This window comes from Asterias rubens, chromosome 10 (assembly GCF_902459465.1).
Source record: "Asterias rubens chromosome 10, eAstRub1.3, whole genome shotgun sequence".
Lineage (NCBI taxonomy): Eukaryota > Metazoa > Echinodermata > Asteroidea > Forcipulatida > Asteriidae > Asterias > Asterias rubens.
In genome coordinates this window covers 3,198,962-3,224,460 of record NC_047071.1, presented here as the reverse complement: position 1 = coordinate 3,224,460, position 25,499 = coordinate 3,198,962, and the positions used below count along the sequence as shown (strand labels likewise).

Here is a 25,499-nt window from a genome sequence, read left to right as displayed (position 1 = left end):
TTTCATGACTTATTTCCTGGCACAACTTTCCTGCAAGAGCTTCATTATTGAACCCCATGTGACTGTCTTTCAGTCACTTTAAATACTGGATCAGACAAAAGGTGTGTTTAAAGTGGGTTCTTTAGCCAATCTAAACCAGCAAAAGGTGTGTTTAAAGTGGGTTCTTTAGCCAATCTAAACCAGCAAAAGGTGTGTTTAAAGTGGGTTCTTTAGCCAATCTAAACCAGCAAAAGGTGTGTTTAAAGTGGGTTCTTTAGCCAATCTAAATCAGCAATCATTTAACCAGAGTATAACAGCAACTAGAACAGATCGGTGGTAAAAGCTGCTGCAAAATAGAATGTTGCTTGAGTTGATTATGACATTCAATGGTTATCTTTTTAAATCACAAATTACAGTTGACTCCTGTTTTTATTAAGAGCTTGCATGTTACAAAGTTCCGATTTATACAATTTGTTGGGCCCGTCCCAAACTGCCTCGTGGGTGTTTCAATGCATTTAAAAAAAGGATTGTATATTGCAAATGAACAATTGCTAACACAATAAGTAATAGGGAGCTTTCAATTTCGCACCAAATTGAATAGTGCCACATTTAAATTTATTGCTAGTTTGCCAAAATGATCAGGAAGATAAGTAATTCAATTATCAGTATTTATCATGCCTTTTTGAATCATGCCTGGAGTGTTCCTGGATAAATCCTTCACTCCTTGGAGGATTGTTCGCAATAACAGCTAAATTATTTACAACTTGAAAAACACAAATGTGGTGTTTTGTTGTATATCAAAACTTTGGCTAAAATCCCCATGGCTCATAAACTATTTACTGTTGACACTGCTCTTGAAGTCATTTTTGAACATCTCAACCTAATTACTATTTCAGGATCTACATAATCAGGCAAAGTGAAGTTAACCAGGCATGACATTTGAACCCCTTGGGGAAAAAGGAATAGTTTTATCAAGTACACAATTGCTGAACTACATGTACACATGGTTTTTAGTAGTCTTTTAAAGCCGTTATACACTTTCGGTAAACAGTGTTGTCCAAGTCCCACACTTCGTGTATCACAACTTATATATAAAACAACAAACCTGTGAAAATTTAGGCTCAATCGGTCATCGGAGTCGGGAGAAAATAACGGGAAAACCCACTCTTGTTTCCGCGCGTTTCGCCGTGTCATGACATGTGTTTAAAAAAAATCTGAAATTCTCGCTAACGAAGATTTATATTGTTTTACCGTTTTCTCAAAAAGTGAAGCATTTCATGGACTAATATTTCAAGAGAAGTCTTTCACCATTACCTTCTGTAAACCCTGTAAATTATTTGTAAATCTGTGAACTTTTTTTTTTTTTTTCAGTACTGAAAGGGTCCAATGGCTTCAAGGCCATTTAACAACTTCAGGCCTGGTTTACTTCAAGTACGTCAGGTCTGTATTTTATTAACTCAACTACAATTTGCATATATGTACAATTTAACTATAAGGCACTTGATTTCATTACAATATGGCATTATCTAAATAATCCGATTACCATTGCAGAGACGCTGTTCACATAAAATGGAGGATGAAAAACCCTGTGGAGATTTACAAAAGATGGGTCTGTTATTAAATTAGACCAAGATGACGATTGCATTACAGACAGTGTCTCATTTCCTTTTGTAAGTAATCATGTACTCAGGATAGACTTGACACGAATTAAAAGTGACAAAAATCGTTGGATTGGTGAGGCTATCCACGCAAGAGTCGAACATTAGACTGCTATGTTTGGATGCATCTTTGAAGGGTGGTCGTCTATACGATGGATTTCCAAGAGTGTAGGATCCAACTAGGACTCGAACCAGAAACATTTGCTTTGTACCTTTGTCTGTCTCTTCAGCATAGCAGTCCGAGTACACAGAGGTCTTACTAAAGTAGCTGCCTTGACCGTACTTTGTTCCCACATTGGAGCCGCTAACTCGAGGATCAAAGTTCTGCTGGCAGATTGCTTTAATGAAAGCCTTTCTTGTGCCGTGGAAGAGAAGTTCTTCTTTGGCATTGTTGTGGTCTTTGTGGTTTTCCTTCATTTTATCTCGCTTCCTGTATAGAAACATGGAAAACTTGTTGTATAATTTCATACCAATTTAAGCTATTTGACAACACTCAAAAACACTCTACAAGAAAAGCTAAGGATGGCAAACTTCAAGCCGATCTGAAAATAATGAAAACAAATCAGTAGAGCTTTCCAGATTACTTTGTGTGGGCACTGGTTGGTTCAATGGAGTCCATTGCAAACTGGCAGAAATTATTTAACCAGGATTCATTCATATCCTGGAAATAATTCCCTGCTAATACACTCTGCCATCAAACATAAGAAGATTCATACCAACATGTTTATTAACAGGTTAATAAATGACTTGTTATCTTGATGTTAAGAATTATCAAATCACCTCACAAACTCATCCCATGCTTCGATGTTCTGTACTCTTTCTATCTTTATGATCAACCTTTTATCCATAGTGGCAGCAAAGTGCTCCTGCACCTTGTCATACTCAGCCTTATGAATATCAGGTTGAACCTCGCACAGGACAAAGTTGTCACTTGGGTTAGCGGGCTGCTTAAGTGTGTTCCAAGACTGCGGCAGAATTGTTGCCAAAACCTGTGTTTTCTTGAGACACCTGCATGGACCAAAACGAAGAAATTAAAGTTTGTACTGCCAATAATAATAACAACAATATTAATAAGCGCATTTAATTCAAAAGAGTGTCTATGCGCTTCTGTTATTAAAAAGAAATTGTTCTAGCGAGGTACAGTCTTTGAACTTGTCGGGAAGAGAGTTCCATAGTTAAGTGAAGCACATTTGAAGGAACATTGACCTTTGAACTTTGTTTGGACTGCAACTGCTGCAACACCTTTTGAACCGGAATGAAGTTTTCGCGGAGGTTGATTCCTGGTGCTGATTCGTGCTGAGTCTGGTGCTGATTCGTGTTTGCATGTTGGTGAGTGTTAGGACTTTGAAAACTATCTGTGATTTAACAGGTAGCCAGTAGAGATTGTGAAGGATTGGATTGATGGGCAAGTGATGAGTCTGGTCAAATTTTGCCCGAAAAAGTCTACAAGGCTATATAGCCTGGCAGCTTAATTTTGTACACCATGCAACATACAGATAACTTTGATAAGATATTGGTTTATGGATGAGTACATTCATTTGCATTCCAAAAAACACCAAATGACAACAAGAATTTTTTTCTATTAAAAAGAGTGAACCTGTTTTGTTTTTACTTTGGTATTAATTAAGCGACGAGTTCTTCAACGGCCGTTTAAATTGCCAGGGTCGGCGGCCGTGTGATAAAGGCCCGAGCTGAAGGCGAGGAGCTTTATCGCATGGCAATGACCCTGCAAGGTTTTAAACAAATGTTTAAGAACTAGTCACAACTCTTTTATTCCCATTCAAATGCTCTTTTGTTAAAAAAGGTTAAACAATACTATTATAGACACTTTAACAATTGAATATTCGAGGTTTGAAATATTTTTTTTCCAAATCTTTGTGAAGAATCTGTTTGATGCGCCTGGGTTGTGTGTAAGTGCGCCCTTAGATTATGCGCGCGCGCTGTTACTATAGCTATGAATTCGTTCCGCGTGATAATCTTGCGCGCCAGACAGGCGGAGGCCAGCTTAAAATAAACAGCTCCAGCTGGTCATTATCATGAAATGTTTAAGCACCCCCACGTGATGCACTCTCCACCAATAAGAGTAGAGAAACTGTCTGGGGTGGTTATGAATATGCTTTTAATCAAGGGCATTAATCAAGTTAAGTGCATAACCAATATATTAGATCACCTTTGTTCACTAAACAAAGGAGCAGCACTGTCTGTAAAATTACCACTTCACAACAATTCTGCAATTTAAGCAGTTTAAGGTGTTGACATGGGAAAGAAAGGAAATTATTGAGTTAACTTACTTTTCCAACATGTCTTTAGTGGAAAGTTGAGCAGGTCGCCTTCGAGCTTCCCTCTTTGTACCAGATACCAAGTTTGTCTGCCTCATACTTGTAAAATTCAGTGAATATTTAAATGATGCTGTCTCAAACTTGAACCTCTTAGTTTCTCCAGTTGTTTTATAACTTTGGTATGCTCTCTCGATTTCCTTTAGAACAAAATAATAAAGAAGGGGGGTGATTTACTTCAAAAGCCAGTGACTCAGTTGTTTTAATACTCGGGTTGGGGTTCTTTGGTTTTGATTTGAATTTAAAGACACTGGACACCTTTGATAATTGTCATAGACCAATCCTCTCTTGGTGCATCTCAATAACAAACCTGTGAAAATTTGAACTCAATGGCTGTCAAAGTTGCTAGATAATAATGTGAGAAGAAAAAACCTTGTCACAAGAAGTTGTGTGCATTCAGAGGCTTGAATTTGAGACCTCAAAATACTTGGACAATTTGAGCCCAAAATTGAACAAATCACAAGGGTTAAATTCAGCAGTTTGATCAATGTGTGAGCTAAAACGTGAGAACGCTGAGAAGAGTAAGTCAGGCATAAACCACAAGGGGCAGTTTTAACCAACCTGAGACCAAAATTGAAAAAATCACAAGTAGTAAGTCAATCTTTTTTTTCCTTTTAATTTTGATCCCTAAATTTAGGTCACATACTTTTATTTAATTTTGTTTTAACCCAAAGACCCAACGAGTAGGCATTAGTATATAAACAATTTTACATTTTGCCCCCAAAACTGAGCAAATCACAAGTGGCTAGTCAAGCAGTTTTTTTAAATTTTGGCTAGAAAAATTGCAAGGGTTAAGGCAATCATTCGAACCCCAAATTTAAACATTCGCAAGGTTCCGACATTTTTATCAAATTTATAAAAAAATATCACAAGAAGCAAGCAAGTCTAGTATTTTTCATTACTTTGGGCCAAAAGTTGAAAATATTTTAAGGGCAAGTCCAGCATTTTCAACCAATTTTAGCCCAAGTATACTCAAGCGCAAGGATTAAGTAACGCATTTATCAAATTGAGACCGAAAGGTATCCCAAGATTTTTCAAGTATTTTGAGTAGGGTTAGCAAGCCTAGAATTTGCATTGAATTTGGAAAATATTAAAGAAAAAAATTACAAAAAGGAGGATTATCGCAAGGGGCAAGTCAGTGTACAATTGTTTTGAAGGACCTATGAACATCCTATACACTGTACTTCAACAAATAAGGGAATAAAAGGGTAGCGAAGAGTTCTTAAACGGCCGTTTAAAAATGACAGGGTCATTGCCATGTGCCTTTATTTTTTAATTATTTATTTCTTGTTTATCCTGGGAAATCCATTCAGTAAGAAAAACTCACTGATCTCCCATGGATCCCAGCTAATAACAAACTACAGAAGTGAACTTAAGATAAAAATATTACAAATTTACACAGAAAAACACAGAAAAACACGGCAACGGCAACGACCTTGCACGGCAACGACCTTGCAAGGTTTTAAACGGACGTTACTCTTTTATTCCCATTCATTAATGCCCTTTTGTTAAAAAACATAAAATATAGACACTTTTACAATTGAAATATTTTTTTCAAAAACTTTGTGAAGAATCTGTTTCGTGCGCATAGGTTGTGTGTACACGCGTGCTTAGAAATAGATTACGCGGTGTTACTAATAGCTATGAATTGCGTTCCGTGTGATAATCTTGCGCGCCCGACACGCTGAAGCCAGCCGGTATAAACAGCTCCAGCTGGTCATTATCAACCGTTTAAACACCCCGATGTGAGGCGCTCTCCAGCAATAGGAGTAGAGAAACTGTCTGGGGTATTTATTGATAACTATTAACATTATATATTTCCACAAATGATGACATTGCAATCCAGCCTCAGCCCTGAGCAAGTTCGAGTGTGCACAATGGTTAACTAAAGGTTGACCAATTTGACTCAAACCCAGGCTGGTTGACAATTGGCAAGTTCGAGTGTGCACACAATGGTTAACTAAAGGTTGACCATTGTGACTTGAACCCAGGCTGGTCGACCATTGGTTGACTACCATGAGCAAGTTCGAGTGTGCACACAATGGTTAACTAAAGGTTGACCATTGTGACTCGAACCCAGGCTGGTCAACCATTGGCAAGTTTGAGTGTGCACACAATGGTTAACTAAAGGTTGACCATTTTGACTCGAACCCAGGCTGGTCGACCATTGGTTGACTACTGTGGTCGACCATTTGGAACCAGCCTCGAGCCCATGGTTTCTTCACTGGTCCCAACAGTATGTTCCATTCTAACATGTGTTAAGCGCAGAGGGGAACCAGTGACACTTTAGCGAAAAGGTGGAAGGTTGACTAGACTTCCAAATGAGACGTTCGAGTGAGTACGTCACTGCGCATGTGCGTTGCTAGTCATTGGTCGACCACTGGTGGACTAATGTGCGCAGTCGAACTTGCTCCCTGTTGCTGCCAATTTGGCATTGTTTGACAATGGCCTCTGAATGTGTTTGAGTCTAAATGTTTGTGCTGAGAGCCTAAACAATGAACTAAGCCACATACCATATTCTGAGCATACAGAACCCAGACAGGTCCTTCGTCCAGATAATACCATTGCCATTTTGTACTCAGCACTGTCTGCCAGGATAAAGGCGAATCTGAAGGTTTAGGCACTGGTGTCTCGAGACGACGAACTGAACTCACACCTGAGGAGTTGGTCCATTTCATTGTCTTAAAGTCAATGCAAGAAGTCGGTGATCTGTTAATGTAAGAAAGAATTTTCTTCAGATAAACTTAATCAAAGCATCATAAATTTCATTCATTTGCAACTCTGTCAATGCTGCTATGGACAAGGACAATTTCAACACAAATTTAACTGTTAAATAAACTTCAGAATAATTAACAGGTTTGCAACTTTTGTAGGATTCATTTTTCAAAATCTTACCGCAATGAAAAACACACAACAAAGCATGAGCTACTATTTTTATTTTGTATGAATGAAATTGTTGTTGAAAGCCTTTTTTTTAACTGAGAAAACAATGAGGAAGATCATAATTATACATGACATTTAGCTTCAGATTATTCTCTGGTGAACTGAAATATTCTGAATATTCTTTCAAGCACTAATTAACATTGTGCTATTTACCAATCTAAAGCATCCTTGGAAGTATGGACAATTATTTTGAAAATGATGAGCGTAATAAAATTATTAAATATCCTAAAATGTTTTCATAAAAGGTGAAAAACATACCCAGTGTTTTTTCTTGTTATGTCACAAAAAACAGTTTCTATGGCAACATTGACATCGTCTTTCCAACTGGTCCATGATTGGTTGTCATCACTGTACTGCCACTGAAAATTCTGCTCACAGTGAACTTTACGACATCCTTCATCAAAGTAACACTTGCCTCGTAGTTTGTACTCGCATATCTAGTTTAAACATACAAAATTGTAGAGAAACAAGTTTGGAAGGCATGGTAAAATCTGAAAAAAGGTATTTGGTTTTAATAAATTGAATGTATCATAGTTCAATTTAGATCGTAAATTCAATTTAATGTTTTGATAGCAACAATAATTATGAGAATTAATAGTTGCTTTATGAGATTTTGATGTAATTGGCTCCTTGCAGATGATGTCACAAGATCAATCAGCACCTTCATTAAGGAGATATCTCATAATTGCTGAGAGCTAGCTGTGATGTGCCTATTTTTACTGTTTAAACCAACCTTGGTGGCATAATCAAGATTTGAATTGAACGAAGACATCTCATAATTGCTGAGAGCTAGCTGTGATGTGCCTATTTTTACTGTTTAAACCAACCTTGGTGGCATAATCAAGATTTGAATTGAACAAAGACATCTCATAATTGCTGAGAGCTAGCTGTGATGTGCCTATTTTTACTGTTTAAACCAACCTTGGTGGCATAATCAAGATTTAAATTGAACAAAGACATCTCATAATTGCTGAGAGCTAGCTGTGATGTGCCTATTTTTACTGTTTAAACCAACCTTGGTGGCATAATCAAGATTTGAATTGAACGAAGACATCTCATAATTGCTGAGAGCTAGCTGTGATGTGCCTATTTTTACTGTTTAAACCAACCTTGGTGGCATAATCAAGATTTGAATTGAACGAAGACATCTCATAATTGCTGAGAGCTAGCTGTGATGTGCCTATTTTTACTGTTTAAACCAACCTTGGTGGCATAATCAAGATTTGAATTGAACGAAGACATCTCATACTCAAATCTTTTACTGTGTGTTTTGATATTTTTGTTGAGGTATCAATAAATATCAATAAATAAAAATAACAATATTCATATATCTGAATTGAGGAATTGAATGGTGAGGTATCAATAGGCCTATAGGATCGTAATTAACTGTACTAACGCAGAGTCAGTTCATGAAATTTGATCTCAACGTTTCGACTAGCTTGCTCTAGTCATCGTCAGGAGACCGATGAAGGAAGAGAGAAGTGGGCTTATTTATAGGGGTAAGGTTCAGTGCGAGTCAATCAACGCTCTGATTGGTTGAGTGGATGGCGGGCTCAGGGCTATTGTTAGGGTTGCCCATTGTGTGAGAAACCCATTTGGTGTATTGAGGTGTGTCAGTAGACTGGGGGTTGTTAGAGGACGAGGGTGGAAGGATACACTGTAGTATGCCAAATACTGCTAATGAAATAACCGATAGACCATGTAAACTTTATTTACAATAAGTGCAACCTTGTGCATTCTTTGAGTATTTTGGCAGGCAAGATACTGCACTGGTCCTAAGGGAAAGTTGATATTTTGTGTCATATTTTCCACACAAATCCAAGAATTATGAAAGTAAAAGCTGGTCAAGTTTTGAGATGCGCACCCTTTCATCATATCAAAAGTTGATATAGGGATTAGAAAGTGTAATCTCCATAGAATATAAGACTTTTTTTTCCTTAGGCTGTGTACAAATCGTGCCTGCTGGAAGTCCAGGCTCTGTGGTTCTTTTGTAAACATGTGATGTCACAGGTCACATCGTCTATATCTTGCGGCACAATATCGTGTCTGTGTATTTTGATAGCTTTCCATATAATATGCCTTGTATACGAATGTCTCTCATCAAGTGCTACGACTCGAGCCTGATCCCAATCTATGACATGGTCCAAATCGGTGGAGTGTTCGAAAATGGGAGATTTGTCATACTCCCCTCTCTGGCCTTGTGCTTTATGTTCTTTCAGCCTGGTAATGAGACCTCTCTAGCAGTCAGGCAGGGGTCTATAGAATTCCTTGTTCTTGTGGTAAAGTGTAATTGGCGAGACTGGTAAGAGGGTGACTTTGTAAGGGGGTGACTTTGTAAGGGGGTGAGGTGACTTTGTAAGGGGGTGACTTTGTAAGGGGGTGACTTTGTAAGGGGGTGAATTTTTGCAAGGGGTTGAACTTGTAAGGTAGTGACTTTGTAAGGGGGTGACTTTGTATCAAGGATTATATTGAAGGAAGACCTCGGTGGGAGTGTTTAAACTCAACCCTGATTGCATAATTCATTTACCTCACTCTTGTCTTGTTTTTCCTCAGGTGCTTCTCCAAGGGAAGTAAGTCTTCTTCGTTGGATCTTATTTTCTCCGTCCATCTTCTTGTGACCCTGAATCATGGAAACCAGTTCTTGTATAGTCTTGTTTCTTGCATCAACCCCACGTTTCTGCCAGACTTGCAAAGCGTTTGGATTTTTAAGATCATGTGAGAATATGCACTCATCCTTGCATTCTCCTCTAACAAATGATCTTAAGATAGAAAGACACAATGCTTGAAATCTTACACATTTTGAAGTTTGTAAAACAACACACCCCAGCAAAAAACATAAAATAAAAACAAAAATCGGCCATGTTTTGCACTCTTTTTCAATTTTCTAAATATCTTTCAGGGCCTTGGCACAAATGCAGGCACCTCTGCAATGCATGAAAAAAAACCTAATAAGCAGTTAACTATAAAGTGTCTTAATAGTTCAGAAACTCATGAAGATCGAGACACTGTTTGAGGTTTGTCAGAATTTGGAAATTATTTGGGTTTGATCAAAGAAAAATGTACAAATTTTGAAGTGATTAACTTAATAAACTTGATTAAGTGATTAACTTGATTAGTGAATTTCCTCTTACATGTATGTAGGTAGGACCAATACAAATTTAATTTAATTTAATTGAATTGAATTGAATGACATTGGGTGTGGCCATTCTTTTTTCTATACGACCCAATTTAATAGATAAAAAGTAACTATACCTACCTACAGACATGTAAAAAGGGACAGGTTTCTCCTTTTTTGCAGGATCTCCGGTTGTAATGTATACAGATGTCTGGGAGACGAGCCTGTTTAGAATAACATATGCAAGGAATGATTGATCGTCTTCATTATAAAAGATAAACTTGGTTTTGGAGTGGGGGATGTGGGGGGGGGGTGGGCAAGCCAGATGAAATGGATTTATCAGTGGTTGGGGGCCATGCTTTTATTTTGGAAGGGGGACTCTAGAGGAGGCCACCATCTTCTTATGTTATTGGTAGCTGTAATAGTGTTTTTTCGAACTAAATACTATCAGAAATAACTCACTAGGAAACAATACGCTGGGCTTCTCAAACCGTGTTGTCATAAACTCTCCGTGTGTCAGTAACATAATCCTAACATGTGAGACTGTGTACAGCTAGCTAGAAACCATCCAGTTGCAGGAGCTGCCAACTGAGGGCGTGATCCTGATTGTTCACTACATGAGTGTAAACAAGCGGCAACTTCCTCTTTTTTCTCTTTTTAAAAATATTTTTATGAGCACAATTAAGTTTAATTGTTAGCAGTAAGTGTCGAAGTCTTACACAGTGCACATATCTACCAACAAGGTTTTGAATGCGCTTAGTATATATACATTTTTACTGAAAGATAAATTAAGTGTCACGACTGGGACTCAAACCCACACTCTGCTGATCAGAAACACCAGGGTTAACGCATTGCTCTAACCACTCGACCACGACACTTCCACATTGACAGTGCAAACTTGTCTAGCCGTGTCATACGTGCAAGTGCTGTAGGAAATGCTGATGGAATACTGGCAGCACAAGTTTGTTTAAAACTAGAACAGCGAAGCTGCCATGGCGAGCTGAAATTAGGAATAAAGTCTATTTAATGTTTCATTGTTTTAGATCATTCAACTGAAACCAGTTGATTTTATCTTTTCGTATGAATGTACATGTAAGAAGCAATGTTTGACTTAAGTTTCAAGTCAGTACATCATTGCAATCAGGAGTTGTGACCATTTAATGTTTTTCATTGTTTTAGCTCATTCAACTGAAACCTGTGATTAATTCTTTGAGTTTTATCTTTTCGTATGAATCTACATGTAAGAAGCAATGTTTGACTTAAGTTTAAAGTCAGTACATTATTGCAATAAGGAGTTATGACCATTAAATGTTTTTCATTGTTTTAGCTCATTCAACTAAAGCCTGTGATTAATTCTTTGAGTTTTATCTTTTCATATGGATCTACATGTAAGAAGCAATGTTTGACTTAAGTTTCAAGTCAGTACATCATCGCAATAAGGAGTTATGACCATTTAATGTCTTTCATGTTCTTCATTGTTTCAGCTCATTCAACTGGAACCAGTGACAGAGAGTTTGATTTTTGTTTTAACAAACTATTTCAAACATTAAGATTTTAATTTGAGTTTGTTTCTTTTAAATCCAGATGTCAATGTTCGAGCCTGAAAAAAAAAACTTTAACATTTTTTGTTATTCCAAAAAACTTCAACATTATTTGAAAAAAACCCTGAAAATTACTGAAATGACTGGCAATTGTATATAACAATCTCACTTTGGCTTGTATATATACCAAAATACAACTCAACTCAAAGACTTAAACTTAAACCAAAAACTTTAACATTTTCAAAAACTTTAACACGGACGGCCAGACGGACGGACGCCGGACGGCAATTGGTATTACATAGGCTCGCACTGCTCTGCAGCTTGCCAAAAAGACATGAGAAAACCATTGTCTATTGATGAATCAGACATGCAAAATCCCCATTATCTTGTTCAATCCTGCATCGTATACGCACGTCTTGTAGAAAAGAGGTGCATAAAAAATGTAGATTCATTAGATTGAGACTCAAAGGAAAGAGGCAATGACTACTTGACTTGTTGTATACCTAATTGTGTACTTACTTGCTTCTCCGTCACCTCTGCAGGTTCTAATTGCTTCTTCTCCCGGACCATGCGAAGCAACTCTCCTGGACTCATTGAGGCAGCATTGATACCATACTCTTCCCATACACTTATTGGCTGCTTATCTTTGACATCATGTGAGTATCGACACTTTGTGTTGAATTTACAATCTCCTGTAATGTAATGACTGACAACAAATAATGCAATAGAAACTTGTTACTCATTGATTCCATCGTCACCTGAAAGTCCACGACCTCACACTCTAGCCCTTTTCACACGGCCAAAATGTAGCCAGGGTCCCTTGCTACAAAATTTACGAGCGTGGATTGTTTATTTGTTATCACCGTATGTGACTGATTTTGTGAGCTTTCCCACTGCAAAGTTAAAAAACTAACAACCCTTGTGCGACATGAGAGTGATATTTTCACCAAGGCCGTCGTTCAATAAACGAGGATTCCTTTCACACGATGATGTAGCCCACGTCCTTGGTCAAAACTTCTGCTAGTGTAAGATTTTGTCGTAGGTCCGGACCTCCGACAAAATGTAGCAATGTTGAACAAGATTTGACGAGGGACCCTGGACACTCCAAAAATTATTGTCCTTTCACACGAGGTGCATTTTGTAAAATCTTACAACCATGCTATAATTTAGCAAGGGACCCTTGCTAAATTGCTCTTATGTGAAAGGGGCTTTTGAGGCTCATGAACAACGCTAGAAACCAGCTTCTATAGCATCTGGTGAGATCCTGCCAGATGTACCTTTAACCTCTTGCATCCATTCACACATTATTACACCTGATTACATACAAACATTGGGTGTGATCGATTTAGCATCATGGGAATGACCCAACCAGGTCTTCCCAACGAGATTATGTCTATTGGGTCTCCCCCCTATGCGTTCAAATAGCTTTGAAATCATTTTCGGGGCTCACCCGAGTAAGCCCTAAGTAGGCCTATCTTGCTTGTTGAGTGTGTCAGTTGGGGTCAACTGAGTTGCATGACAGTACAAAAAAAAACAATTTTGGCCAACATTTTTGTTTTTGTAAATCAGCAGAAACACTTGCAGTAAGTTTGACAAACATTTTCACCCTTAAAGGCAGTGGACACTATTGGTAATTGTCAAAGACTAGCCTTCACAGTTGGTGTATCTCAACACATGCATAAAACAACGAACCTGTGAAAATTTGAGCTAAATTGGTCATCGAATTTGCGAGATAATATGAAAGAAAAAAACACCCTTGTCACACGAAGTTGTGTGCATTTAGATGGTTGATTTCGAGACCTCAAGTTCTAAACCTGAGGTCTCGAAATCAAATTCGTGGAAAATTACGTCTTTCTCTAAAACTATGGCACTTCAGAGGGAGCCGTTTCTCACAATGTTTTATACCATCAACCTCTTCCCATTACTAGTCACCAAGAAAGGTTTTAAGCTAACAATTATTTTGAGTAATTACCATTAGTGTCCACTACCTTTAAAACAGCAACATTTTGAGCATTAGGTATTTAGTAAATTGCAAGACAACTTGATCAAAACCTTAGTGCATTGAGTTAGAGTGCAATTTCTTATATAGGCAAGACATAAAACAAGAATCCGGAATGTTTTATTGTCTCCTGTCTGCTTGGTTACACATCCACTTAAATTTGTGAACTAAACCAGGGAAAAAGAACTGGTCATGCTCTTAATGTAAAGGCACAGTAAACAATAACATGACAGAAAATCATGCCTGTACACCTTTATCATGATGCCTCCATCTTGGTGATGTTCGTTGTATCGAAAAACAATAACGAATGCTAATAATCATTTTGCAAATAGGAAACAGACTATTTTGTTCTTCCAGCCTCTGTTTGGTAACATTGGTAATGGGCGAATTTCAAGATGGCTGCAACATGATAGAGATCCGTTGCCCTTTGCATTTGTAAAGTTAACTTACCAACAAATGTGCAGATGTTTACACTTGTTTGCATCACATCCCTTGGTACTGTAGTAATTGCATACATCTGGTACAGTGATATCAAGCCAGCTTTGCTTTAATATCTGCAATTCAGAGTAAATAAAAGCACAAGGAGAACCACAGAAACAATGAACACCAATGTATTGATGTGAGTTAAAACATAAACAAGAATGGTGTGTTGACAACATAAATGCCCAGCTAAGATTGGAATTGCAACACCAAGATCTTTTTGAGTTATTGTTTTAGCTATAATGAGCTTAATATTTATCCGAGGGGGCCTAAAAACAATAGGCTTCTGGGGGATCCCAAGACCAATCCACAAACCAAGTTTGAAGTTGATTCGCCAAATCCTTCTTGAGATATTGCTCGGACAAGGATGATGTGCACACACACCCACACGCACACGCACACCCACCCACCCACACGGAAGAACAAGGCAAACACTGTAATGCCCCTTCGGCTTACTTCGCCGGCGGGGCATAAAAATGAAACGGCTCACTCAGAAGTTAAGTAGTTTTTTAGTGAGACTTCAGCAAAAGCATTTTATTATGAATCTTGAAGCACACAAAGTTATGTAACAAGTGTGTTTTTTCTGTCATTTTTCTCTTGCAACTTAGATGACCAATTGAGTTAACATTTCCACAGACTTGTTAATGCATACTATGTTGGGAAACACTGGTCTTTGACAATTACCAAATGTGTTCAGTACCTTTAATGTGCTTGGGCTGACTTCCAACTGGGCTCTCTAGTTCTATGTTGGAAGTCTCCCTATTCTGTCAATATCTTTGTTTGGGGTGTCAGTCAGAGGCCATTCAACAGTTAACTGCTGTGTAGCCAGGGATCACACCAAAATTACAACATAACCTGTGAAGCATTAGCCAATTTTCTTTGTTCAACACCAACTCATTTAAAATTTAAAAAGTACCCTGTCAGTTTTCCTTGTGGTTTATAATAAATGTTATATTTAAAAATAAAACTTGTTTATAGTCATCTGGAAGTGGTATTTTGTCAAAATCAAGCAAAAAATTAGTTTCCATTTTATTTACAAATTTAAATGTAGGCCCGACCCGAGCAGGCGTTGTTCGTGACGTCCATCAAGGTGCGACATTTGAAGAGAAAATGAATAGTCTGGCCCCGTACACTTTGTCTGGATACCTGATCGATGTGATGCCTACGTACAGAACGGCCACGGAGCAGACTGTACGCACTGTATGGCTGCTGTGCGGACGGTCTACTCAGATAACCCAGCATGCACGGTTACTTGCATGCAGTGCCAACACAAGATAGTGACGTTTGGCGCAAGCTAAAAACATGCTTGACGTCACCCCAAAAACAACTTTGTCTATTTTTTAAAGATATAAATCGTTACAAACAATTACTCAAAACATTATGTTATTGTTCATAAACATATAATACTCAAAAGTTTGAAGAATTTTTTGTTATATTTTCAGGTGACTTTTAGTATGGATTAGTCACGTATTCATTTGTACTTGTTTGGCATAGACCATGCCGTGCAGGTCTTCGAGTACCAAAGAACAGAACTGGTGTTTTACTGGCGAGTGTGATTTAGTTTGAGGTTTAGTTTGATTCTGGTTCCCCTAGCAGTGTTTTGGGAGGGTGATTCTGGGATCTTCAGTCATATACCAAAGAACGGTTAATAATAATAATAATAATACACGGTTTTTATATAGCGCTTTTTCACGGGGTGACTCAAAGCGCTTCCAACATTATTACCCCTGGTCACTGGGCCTTAAATCATTCCTTAAACCATATCAGCTCCCTGGGGAGTATACAGCCTGTGCGACAATTATATGCGCTACATGGCTAAACCAATCACAAGAACCATCTCTGCCCTCGTACCCATTTACCCCTGGGTGGAGAGAAGCAATTAAAGTTGAGTGTCTTGCTCAGGGACACAAGTGTCACGACCTGGATTCGAACCCACACTCTGCTGAACAGAAGCATCAGAGCTTGAGTTCGGTGCTCTTATCCACTCGGCCACGACACCCAATATTATTTACCTGCATTACATGCGCATCTTGAAGGTGGTCCAATCCGTTCAACCTCAAGACTCTCTCATTGTGTGGTATACCCCAGAGCTGATGTGGCCAGAAACACTTCCTACCACGCTTACATCCCCCTGAGATAAAGTGTTTACAGAGATGAAAATCCTCACAACCTTGACAGCCATCGCTATTCTTGGGGTTGTACTGATCACACCAGTCTGCAGCCGTCTTTATCCTGAATAGAAAGCCCAAATTGCACAATGATGGTAATCCTAAAGGAACACGTTGCCTTGGATCGGACGAGTTGGTCTGAAACCGTTTGTTATGAAATGTATATGGTTAGAAAGATGTTTTAAAAGTAGAATATAATGATCCACACAAGTATCTCTCAAAATTGCACGATTATCTTTTTACGTCGCGAACTATCACGGTCGGCCATTTATGGGAGTCAAAATTTTGACTCCCGTAAATGGCCGACCGTGTTACTTGACGAGATAAAAAGAAAACCACGCAATTTTGAGGCATATTTGTGAAGATCATTGTATTCTATTTTTACATCATCTTTCTAACCGTATGCATTTTATAACAAGCGGTCAACCAAACGCTTTTCAAAGACCAACTCGACCAATCCAAGGCAACGTGTTCCTTTTAAGGTACCTGGACACTATTAGTGTTTGCAAAAAATAATTGTTAGCATAAACACAGAGTGAATGAAACGTCAAGTTTAAACCAACAGTTCTTTTCATAAGCACCCCATTGAGAGATATCATACATGTTGTTAATGCAAACTTTTCCATATATTGCATTCCCACCATGCAAAGTTTCAAGTTCTCACTCAAATATTTTAACTTGATTTCTTGAACTATTCTCTCGCCACTTCAAAGACCAATTGAGTTTAGATTTTCACAGGTTTGCTATTTTGTGCATACAATGTTGAGAAATACAAAGTGAGAAGACTGGTCTTTGACAATTAATAAATGTTTCAGTGTCTTTAAAAACAACATGAAACTTTTCTATTAAACAGAAACACCCTTCCCATCCAACCCTCCCTTCCCCCAATTAAAAGGGAAAAGAAATGGGGAAACCAGCAATCTGTAGTACCTGACCGTGCACTTATCATGTTTGGCATCTTCGTCCAGTCTGAACATTTTGTGAGGAGACTCCTTTAAGAATCTTTGAAGAGAGGTCAATGACATTTCCAGCATCACGTTGTCATGGTCCATGGCATCCTTTAGAGCAATCAGGTCGAGGCTTCCCCCAGAAATACACAGACGCTCTGATACCCATTGTTCTAGGTGTATTAGATGAAATGGCATCATTGTTGAGGCCATCTTGCTTCCCCTGTAATAATGTATCAAATATAAATCTCAAGTGATTACCCATGAGTCATGACGTCACACTATCTTACCACAAAAAACTCAAAAAAATCCTCAATCCACCTCAAACTCCTCACTATACTCATTCAACTTGTACAAATTGCCAGTGAGGCAACTTTGTTGGGGTGACATTGGTGTGCTTGCTGGTAGGGGGCAACTTTGTTTTTTGCTCAACTGGGCCCCTGTCTTTATCCGCCATGAACGTAAAGCATTTCAGAGGTTCAAAATGTTTGACCCTGTAGGACTATGGTGGTAGCACTAATTTAATGAAGCTGGGATGAAACTTCTGTTCTACACTATGACTGCAGTAGTAGGCATACAGGTAAATTATATTTACATACATCTTCATTCACAGTGAATAAGATTCATGTCATGGCCCCCCAAAATAATCTTCAAACAAGAGGTAGGGGTAATCTTCCGGACGTCGCCACCAATTTATCCGCCGTTAATTAACTCCAAAACCTCTGAATTTTTTTCTTACCTTAGAAGAAGGGTTACCGCATATATACATCCATAAAAAAAAAAAGGGGCCGGAAGTTGGTGGCGACGACGTAAAATTTGTCCGAAGGTAGGCCCCTGGCCAGGCCTGGGCTGGCTGTGTGTAAACATTACATGATAGTGTAACCAAAATTCGAAACCCATTAATAAATTATAATTTTATCTCAATTAAATATTAATCGATTGGAACTGTTACAAGAACTAAGAACCAAAGGTATACTTGCCTTGTCAGTTACGACGGAAGTGCAGAACAGTTATGACCAGTTCCTTTTGCGAGTTTTTACAATTGCACATCGTCGATTGCGAAGGTCGGGGAATTTCGGTAGTGGTGGTGGTTATTTATGGCTGATGCGCACACATAAGCACGGACAAAATGGGGAATCCCCGAGTAAAACTTTATTGCGCATGTACCTAACAATAGTGTGGTGCATGCAGTGGTGTGTGTAGCTAACCGGGTACAGTGTATTTATATTAGAAAGCTTTAACAACACAGCTATGTTGTAAATAATATCTTACTGTTTCACACTTTTCTCTTTCTTCACATTAATGCTACCGTTACCAATGTATGTACACTAGTCCTTCTTAAACTTCCAATGACAGTAGCTTTGACGAGTGAGCATAAACCATCGATCGCAAGAGCACTGCAGACCGCGACCGGCAAACCGCCACTGCTGGTGCGCAAGGCGGGTACCATACAGAGAGTGCATTGACTAAATAGGGTGTACTTTACGTTTTTCAAACCAGCGTTGATGGGTGAAAGTTTTACGACCGTTATCCAGCCAGAACTGTAGTTTCCTGTGTACTGTACACCTAAAGCTTTCCCCACCCTACTCAATATACATTCATAATGCTTGTAGTTCCTTTTTGTTGAGTAAAATTAAAAAACGTCGTAAAAAAAAAACAATTTTCTACTCGCCGCGGTACTTACTGTTGTTTTCCTGCGCACGAATTGACGGCCACGGCCCACAACTTTTTCTTTAACTCATCATCTCGAACGCCATAATTTTGATAGATTGTTGAAATTTAGTAAATTAATTCGTACTGGGTTTTCTGAGCTCCAAACTGATGTATTTTCGGTAAACAGTGCCCGACAAAAAGGCCCTATTTTACAAGCGTAGGTACATTGGTTGATTGAGAAGTGTGAACAATCGTAGTCGTCGATCGGTGTGCAGAAGGGAGTTCTTATCCAGACCAAGGGCAAGGGAGCTTCCGGTTCATTCAAATTGGACCCAGCAAAGGACAAGGCCAAGGAACAGGCGGAGAAGGTCAAAGAACGAGCCAAGGCCAAGAAAGAGAAGGAGCAAGCAAAGAAAGCAGAGATGAAAGCCAAGAAAGCAGAGAAAGCCGCAGCCAAGAAGGAGAAGGCCAAGAAAACCAAGATAACCAAGAAGAAGACTCCAAAGAAAATCGTCAAGAAGACACCCACCAAGAAAGTTGCAGCCAAGAAAACAGCAGCCAAGCCATCAAAGAAAGTCGCCAAGCCCAGCAAAGCCGCAAAGAGTCCAAAGCCAAAGGCAAAGAAGGCCACCAAAGCAGCAAAGCCGAAGAAGACCACCAAGCCAAAGAAGTAGTCAGTTCCCACCCGGGACAATCAACCAAACCAAACGGCTCTTTTCAGAGCCACAACTTACAAAAAGAGACTATTACCTGCATTTGTCTAGGAAAAATAATTGAAAAATTGAATAATCACATCGGCAGATAATTTATTTGTTTCGATAAAAAAAATATATCCAAAATATTAAATACATAAATATTACATAATAAGTAACTAGTTTGATCAAAAACACTATGTAACATAAACAAAATGGCGAAAAACGATGGATCTAATAAAAACAAACCCACAAGATTACATAAATCATCGGTGATGTAGGGGAGGGCATTATGCAACAAAACAAAATGGATGAATTTGATGTAAACAAACGTACCAATTTACATAAATATGCGGTGTTTGTTGGTTTGTTTGTTTGTTTTCTGAAGGGGGCAGTAGAGACACGGGGGGGGGGGGTACACAGAGTGGCGGAAATAGTAAGAATGTATCAACTTGCATGCGACTCCACTGACAAAAACGAATTTGTTTCTCGAAATTGTCGCAAGACAATTTTACAACAACTATTGCGTGATTGGATTAATTGACTTGCTAAGATCATCATCATTATTTGAAGCAATAATTAAATGTTACATAAATCGATGTAACATTATATGCGACAAAAAAATGAATAAAAGTTCACTATCGGAAACAATGTCATTCCATAGTGGTCGTTTCAGGCTTAGATATTGAGACCTCGTAAAAAAACAAATTGTATGCATGGAAAGGTTATAACTTGACCAACACATCTACAGTTATGGAGAAATTGTCGGACGCTATTTTAAACAAGAATTTTGCAAATCAGAAGAAAAATGAAACACACTAATATTGGAGTAAATTCCAGCTCCACGCGAACCACCGAGCCTCGCCGGTTGATTGAGCAGCGTGAATGGACCCAGGGGCTGCTCAGAGCCACCCGTGACCCTTGAAAAAGGCTGACGGTCCGGTGGGTCTCATCAGTATTGCTCGCTGTAAAGCTTCTTACGAAACGATTCCCTCGCATCATCTCTCTCTATCATCATGGCTACCGTGAAAAAGTCTGCAACCGTTCGGGCCCACCCTCCAGCAATCAAGATGGTGGTTGCCGCTATCGTGGCACTGAAGGAGAAAAACGGTTCGTCCAGTCAAGCCATCAGAAAGTTTGAGGCAGTAGAGACACGGGGGGGGGGGGGGGGGTACACAAAGTGGCGGAAATAGTAAGAATGTATCAACTTGCATGCGACTCCACATGTGTGCACGTCGCCCTTATTCTTTAAAAAATGGATGCAGGGACATGCCAAGATGACTAAGGTACAAACTGCATCTCTCTAGCATTTTTAGTTCCAGAGTTATTGCAGAGCATTGCTGAAAGTTTTAATTGTCCGGGCCTATATTTTGAATGACTTTTATTTTTGGTTGGGTTCCTGACTTCGCCGTGTGTTTGTATATTTGTAAAAGGTGGGCGGCTGAAGTAGACGTCACAAATTTGCATAATAGTCACGACTATGGCTATCAAAACATAATGTTGGATTCAATACTGTTGGACAAAAAGTGCAGTACGTCGCTATAGATTTTACCATAGAGTAAGGACAGAACAGTTTTAGATTTCGTAATGGTTGATGAATGTTACGCGTGACTTTACTTAGACTTGGTTCAAAGTCTGCGATCGTGGCTTTTATAGTCTACCCGATAGCCAATACATCTGTGGGGGCGTTTTGTGGATGAAAAGGAAAAACCTCGATCTCAGACTTGAAATCAGGTCTATTAAATAGTAAAAAACATTATAATTATTATTAAAAGATATTAAAAAACACACACGTATACAGGACAGGTGGCATACAAACAATGATGAACTGCAATAATACAAAATAGCACAGTTAAAAACATAAAGTAAATAGTAGGTAGGATTAAAACACGCCATCACAAACACACGGAAACCGGACTGGATGAGGAATACAATCAATAAGACTAGCACAAACAAAATTAATGTATTAAAAACATGGAATACAAAATGCAACCAGAGAAAGAGAAAACAACAAAATCATTGGGTGTTAAGCAAATTAATGAAATAAGGAATTAGGCTATTTTGATATCGATTGGTTTTGACACGGAGCTGAGATATGTTGGTGGCACTACGGAAGCATCTGCCATGACTTGCCAACCTGGATGGAGGGAGGAGACCACTGGTTCGGTCTGATGAAGGCAAACCCTCCGCAAACCCACGGCAGTGGTCGACCCTTCGGTTAGATAAAGATTGCAACATTCACTTCGGGACTTCATTCAATTATTAGGCCTATGGGAACATTCAACATACAATGTAAAAAACTTGGCAAAACTTCGGGACCACACCGTGCGAAACAGCATGCGTAAACATGCATGAGTCTACCACATTTTCCACAGGATTTGTCTTAGCTCAGAAAAATAACATGGTTGCCCGAACAGCTCTGTGAAAAAAAATAGAACCGTTGTCAATCATAAAATGTCTGTAACGGAAATGAGTAAAGCTGAGTTCGTCAGTCATCGTAACAACAGAAGGAACCAGTCCTTCGGCCTAGTTACGTCTCTAATTGAGACTTCAATAACAGTCATCACTGTATGGGGGGAAATAACAGGTGATTCGGAGTCTGACTTTGTTTAAAAGATTTGGCTTATGCGGATTTCTTTTTTAAAGAATGCTCTGGTTTTATGATTTTTTTTTTGTTTTTTTTTTTTTACGGAACCGATATTCCACTGAAACCAAAATGTTGCTTTACTCGCACTAGAAATTATGTTCTAGTCTGAAACGGTTATGTATTTTCTTTATTGAATAAGCTTTTGGTTGATTGATTGATTGATTGATTGATTGGTTGAATTTATTCGGATTAAAATACAACAAGAACATGCCAAAATACATACACTACAACATGAGAAAATAACATAAACCAAAAATAGAACACAAGATAGAATGCTGCACACAATTATCCAAGGAAAACCGCAAAAGTCATTGACTTATAGACTTATTTCCATTGGGGTCCTTAAGATTTTATAAGTGATGATACATTTTAGGAAAGGAAAGAAACTCAACTTCGTCCGCGTAGAAGAGAGCACAACGACAAACAAGGCAGAAATATTTGATGGCCCCCTAAGAAATTTAGAGGTCAAACAATTCTTGAAGGATTGCCCAAACATGAGTGAGGACTTGACGGATATAAAGGATCGATGTGTCAGGGTTTCCCCTCACATATTCTGCCCCCCTGGAACTGCGACTGAGACCCCGATCACAGTCTGTCTTCTAGAGCTTGGAACGGTAACCTAAAAGTTCTACACTTCATCTGTGATTTCAAGTTGAGAAAGGAAAACCACGAAAATGACTGGTGAGTTTGGATCAAATCAATCAATCACAAGTGCATGTCATTCTCTATCGCAGTCCATGTTATGCACATAATAATATTATTGTCACGCCAACCTAATCCTGCTAACCTAACGTCTGTTGGTTATGATATGCACAAATCAATACTCCCCATGTCATTGTAAAATCAGCGGTTCATTTGTTAGGATTCGAACCCACAACCTTGTGACTGCAAGTCCTGCAGGTGGCCACCGCCGTTAAAGACACTTTCAACATAATGTAGAAAGTGTTGCGAAGGGATTAGGCTATTATTTGCCCCTTCTCTCTTTATTTCCTATACTCGATATTGACAGAGGGAACCCCCTATGTTCACACACTATTGTCCTCCTGTACAGAAGTTACCTCCCGAAATCCTCTCCAGAATTACAGAGATTCCAAGCACAAGACACACAAAAGGGGTGTACCTAGCCTTAATTCGTAGAGCCGCGGACCCAAGCAACTAGAAGGGTAGACCACGCTCGTGATTGCAGGATAGCTGCTCTATGAAGCTGTCCACGCCGAACCGTGCCCCCTGACGCTAAACGTCGTTGTAATTCCTTTAGTTTCTACCTCCATGTTTTAATTTAGTTGGTAGACATTTCAGTCATCACTCTTGCCCCTTTTACCACCAGAACTACTTGAAGTGATCATCAAACGCAACAAGACGTTCAAGGAGCTGTTCGACAATAATGACATGGATAAACTGGCTGATTCACTCTATGCCCCGGATTGCAAGATGATGGTGCCTGGAGAGAAGACTACAGAAGGGAACCAAGGTAAAGAGCACTTTTACCTTTTTTATTAGTTTTCTTCCGATAATTTCGAATTATACCGGTATTGAGTGAGAAATGAGTAGTCTTTTCCCGTGATGACATTATGAAAATGTATTTCAGCTAGGGACTTGTTTGGTTGCCCGTGGTACGTTGTCAGCACATGATCTCAAGCCTTTCCGCGGGTAAAGATGGTTTGTTGTGCATTTTTCTATGTTTAACATTTTAATACAATGTGTATTGTAAAGAATAAATGTGCCTTGAAGCCACACTCGTTTGTTTGTTTGTTTGTTTGCTTGTTTTATTGTTTAATTAATCAAGATTCAGCAATACAATATTCATATCACTGACCCTGTTGATTGACACCAACTGTAGTAATTTGTGGGACGGTTCAAGGATGGTGACTGGTGTGTACGATGTGGTTAAGAAAAAAACATTACATAATTAAAATAAAATTTCAGCACGTGCTGACAGGACAGCGCCCTCACTGCAAAATGTTTAAATAAAAACGGCAACATTATTAGGCCTGGTTTTGTTTGCGTTTGATGTTCTTTTACACATAATAATTATGTTATTGATACACTAAACTATCCGATTTTGTGAAACGTATGTTTCAAATAATAATTATTTGTAGCTTCGATTTTTTATCTATATTATGTATAACTAGATGCGAAGAAACTTCTGAGCACATTGAAGGCAGAGGGCGCTCTTGCTGTATCCTTAGGCGCCATCGAGGTTGGTCCAATGGGAGGAAAGGAACTGTTATACGAGCGGGGAGACTACTCATTTAACAACGCAGACAACGTGACCCTGAAAATTGGCAAGTACGTGAAGCATTGAAAACCATACCCATATTGACACTCATTTTGACATGTCTTAAATTTCACTCTGAACATTGATTTTGTGGAATATTTATTCAGATTTTTTTTGGTTTTTCTGGGGTAGATACCTGGTGATCTGGAAGCTGATTGATGGCGAATACAAACGTTACACCGAAATCCTTAATGGTGGAAACAACAACGTATAGTAAAGAGGCTTACTAATGAACGAATGATCAGCCAGTTTACCGCACCATATAAAGCATAAAGGTTGCGTGACTCTTGTCACACGAGGCATGCAGGCAACCAGTTCGAGATAATCTCCATGAAAGAATGGCAGTCACATTTTACTGTTCACGTTTTTCTTAAGGATCGTAAAAGACACACTGTTTTATTGAAAATTACTAATGGGCTACCAAAGTGGTCTCGCAGCACGCACTGCAGTTAGTTGTCTTAAAGTTGCTTGCAAAAGTTACCTCGTGTGACAAGGCCCATTATAACCACAGTCACGGCTACGGCTGTAGCTAAGGGTGTTGCTAATGACGTCATGTTTCAACGCATGATGAAGCGGCAATCCAGCTAGCTGCAGCCGTAGCCGTAGATGCTACACATAGCGCACTATATCAAAGTCCGTTCCCGCTAATTATTTTTATCAGTATTTTGGCCGCGTGAGGGCGTACATGAACCAATGTGCGAGTGAGTAAAACGATCTTGGGTTTTTTCCATCGATACTTTTTTATTAATAATGTGATCTGTAAATGTATCTAGTACAAATAGGGCCTCTTACCGTACAATGAGCCATTGATACCTGTTGTAAGCCAACCATTGAACTTTTACCTCCATGGTCAGACCAAAAATGCTGCCCGATAACCTGTTGATATCACTCGTCCATTTTGCCTCTTTCCTCATTCAAAAGTAGACAACGGCGCAAACAGAGTACCCACTTAAATACACTGGGCACTATTGGTAATTGCCAAAGACTAGCCTTCACAGTTGGTATATCTCAACATATGCATAAAGTAACAAACCTGTGAAAATTTGAGCTCAATCTGTCGTCG

The 25,499-nt window shown here is 38.9% G+C and overlaps 3 protein-coding genes across 3 annotated transcripts; 2 read left to right on the top strand and 1 right to left on the bottom strand.

Moving 5' to 3' along the window:
* Positions 1 to 1,306: 1,306 nt before the first annotated feature.
* Positions 1,307 to 18,685, bottom strand: LOC117295458 (protein mono-ADP-ribosyltransferase PARP12-like). The gene is made up of 12 exons (XM_033778126.1): positions 18,147 to 18,685; positions 17,150 to 17,389; positions 16,064 to 16,283; positions 14,022 to 14,125; positions 12,092 to 12,278; positions 10,173 to 10,255; positions 9,444 to 9,675; positions 7,175 to 7,353; positions 6,487 to 6,682; positions 3,929 to 4,113; positions 2,418 to 2,645; positions 1,307 to 2,067 (listed from the first exon to the last, which is right to left on the bottom strand). Exons 2-12 carry the CDS (start codon positions 17,377 to 17,379, stop codon positions 1,638 to 1,640), a joined length of 2,274 nt encoding a protein of 757 aa, XP_033634017.1. The 5' UTR covers positions 17,380 to 17,389; positions 18,147 to 18,685; the 3' UTR covers positions 1,307 to 1,637.
* Positions 17,723 to 22,781, top strand: LOC117295548 (histone H1-gamma, late-like). The gene is made up of 3 exons (XM_033778245.1): positions 17,723 to 17,746; positions 19,077 to 19,436; positions 22,641 to 22,781. Exons 1-3 carry the CDS (start codon positions 17,723 to 17,725, stop codon positions 22,779 to 22,781), a joined length of 525 nt encoding a protein of 174 aa, XP_033634136.1.
* LOC117295937 lies at positions 22,667 to 25,467 on the top strand. The gene is made up of 4 exons (XM_033778740.1): positions 22,667 to 22,839; positions 23,486 to 23,629; positions 24,291 to 24,447; positions 24,569 to 25,467. Exons 1-4 carry the CDS (start codon positions 22,833 to 22,835, stop codon positions 24,648 to 24,650), a joined length of 390 nt encoding a protein of 129 aa, XP_033634631.1. The 5' UTR covers positions 22,667 to 22,832; the 3' UTR covers positions 24,651 to 25,467.
* Positions 25,468 to 25,499: the final 32 nt, after the last annotated feature.

Coding starts and splice junctions, on each gene's coding strand:
- LOC117295458 (XM_033778126.1), bottom strand. CDS start 17,379: ATGGCCTCAACAATGATGCCATTTCATCTAATACACCTAGAACAATGG. Junction 16,284..17,149: donor CATGATAAGTGCACGGTCAG/GTACTACAGATT, acceptor CTTTCTATTCAG/GATAAAGACGGCTGCAGACT. Junction 2,068..2,417: donor GCATGGGATGAGTTTGTGAG/GTGATTTGATAA, acceptor GTTTCTATACAG/GAAGCGAGATAAAATGAAGG.
- LOC117295548 (XM_033778245.1), top strand. CDS start 17,723: ATGACTGCAGTAGTAGGCATACAG. Junction 17,747..19,076: donor CTGCAGTAGTAGGCATACAG/GTAAATTATATT, acceptor GAACAATCGTAG/TCGTCGATCGGTGTGCAGAA. Junction 19,437..22,640: donor CAAAGAGTCCAAAGCCAAAG/GCAAAGAAGGCC, acceptor CAATTCTTGAAG/GATTGCCCAAACATGAGTGA.
- LOC117295937 (XM_033778740.1), top strand. Junction 23,630..24,290: donor GACTACAGAAGGGAACCAAG/GTAAAGAGCACT, acceptor ATGTATAACTAG/ATGCGAAGAAACTTCTGAGC. Junction 24,448..24,568: donor GTGACCCTGAAAATTGGCAA/GTACGTGAAGCA, acceptor TTTCTGGGGTAG/ATACCTGGTGATCTGGAAGC.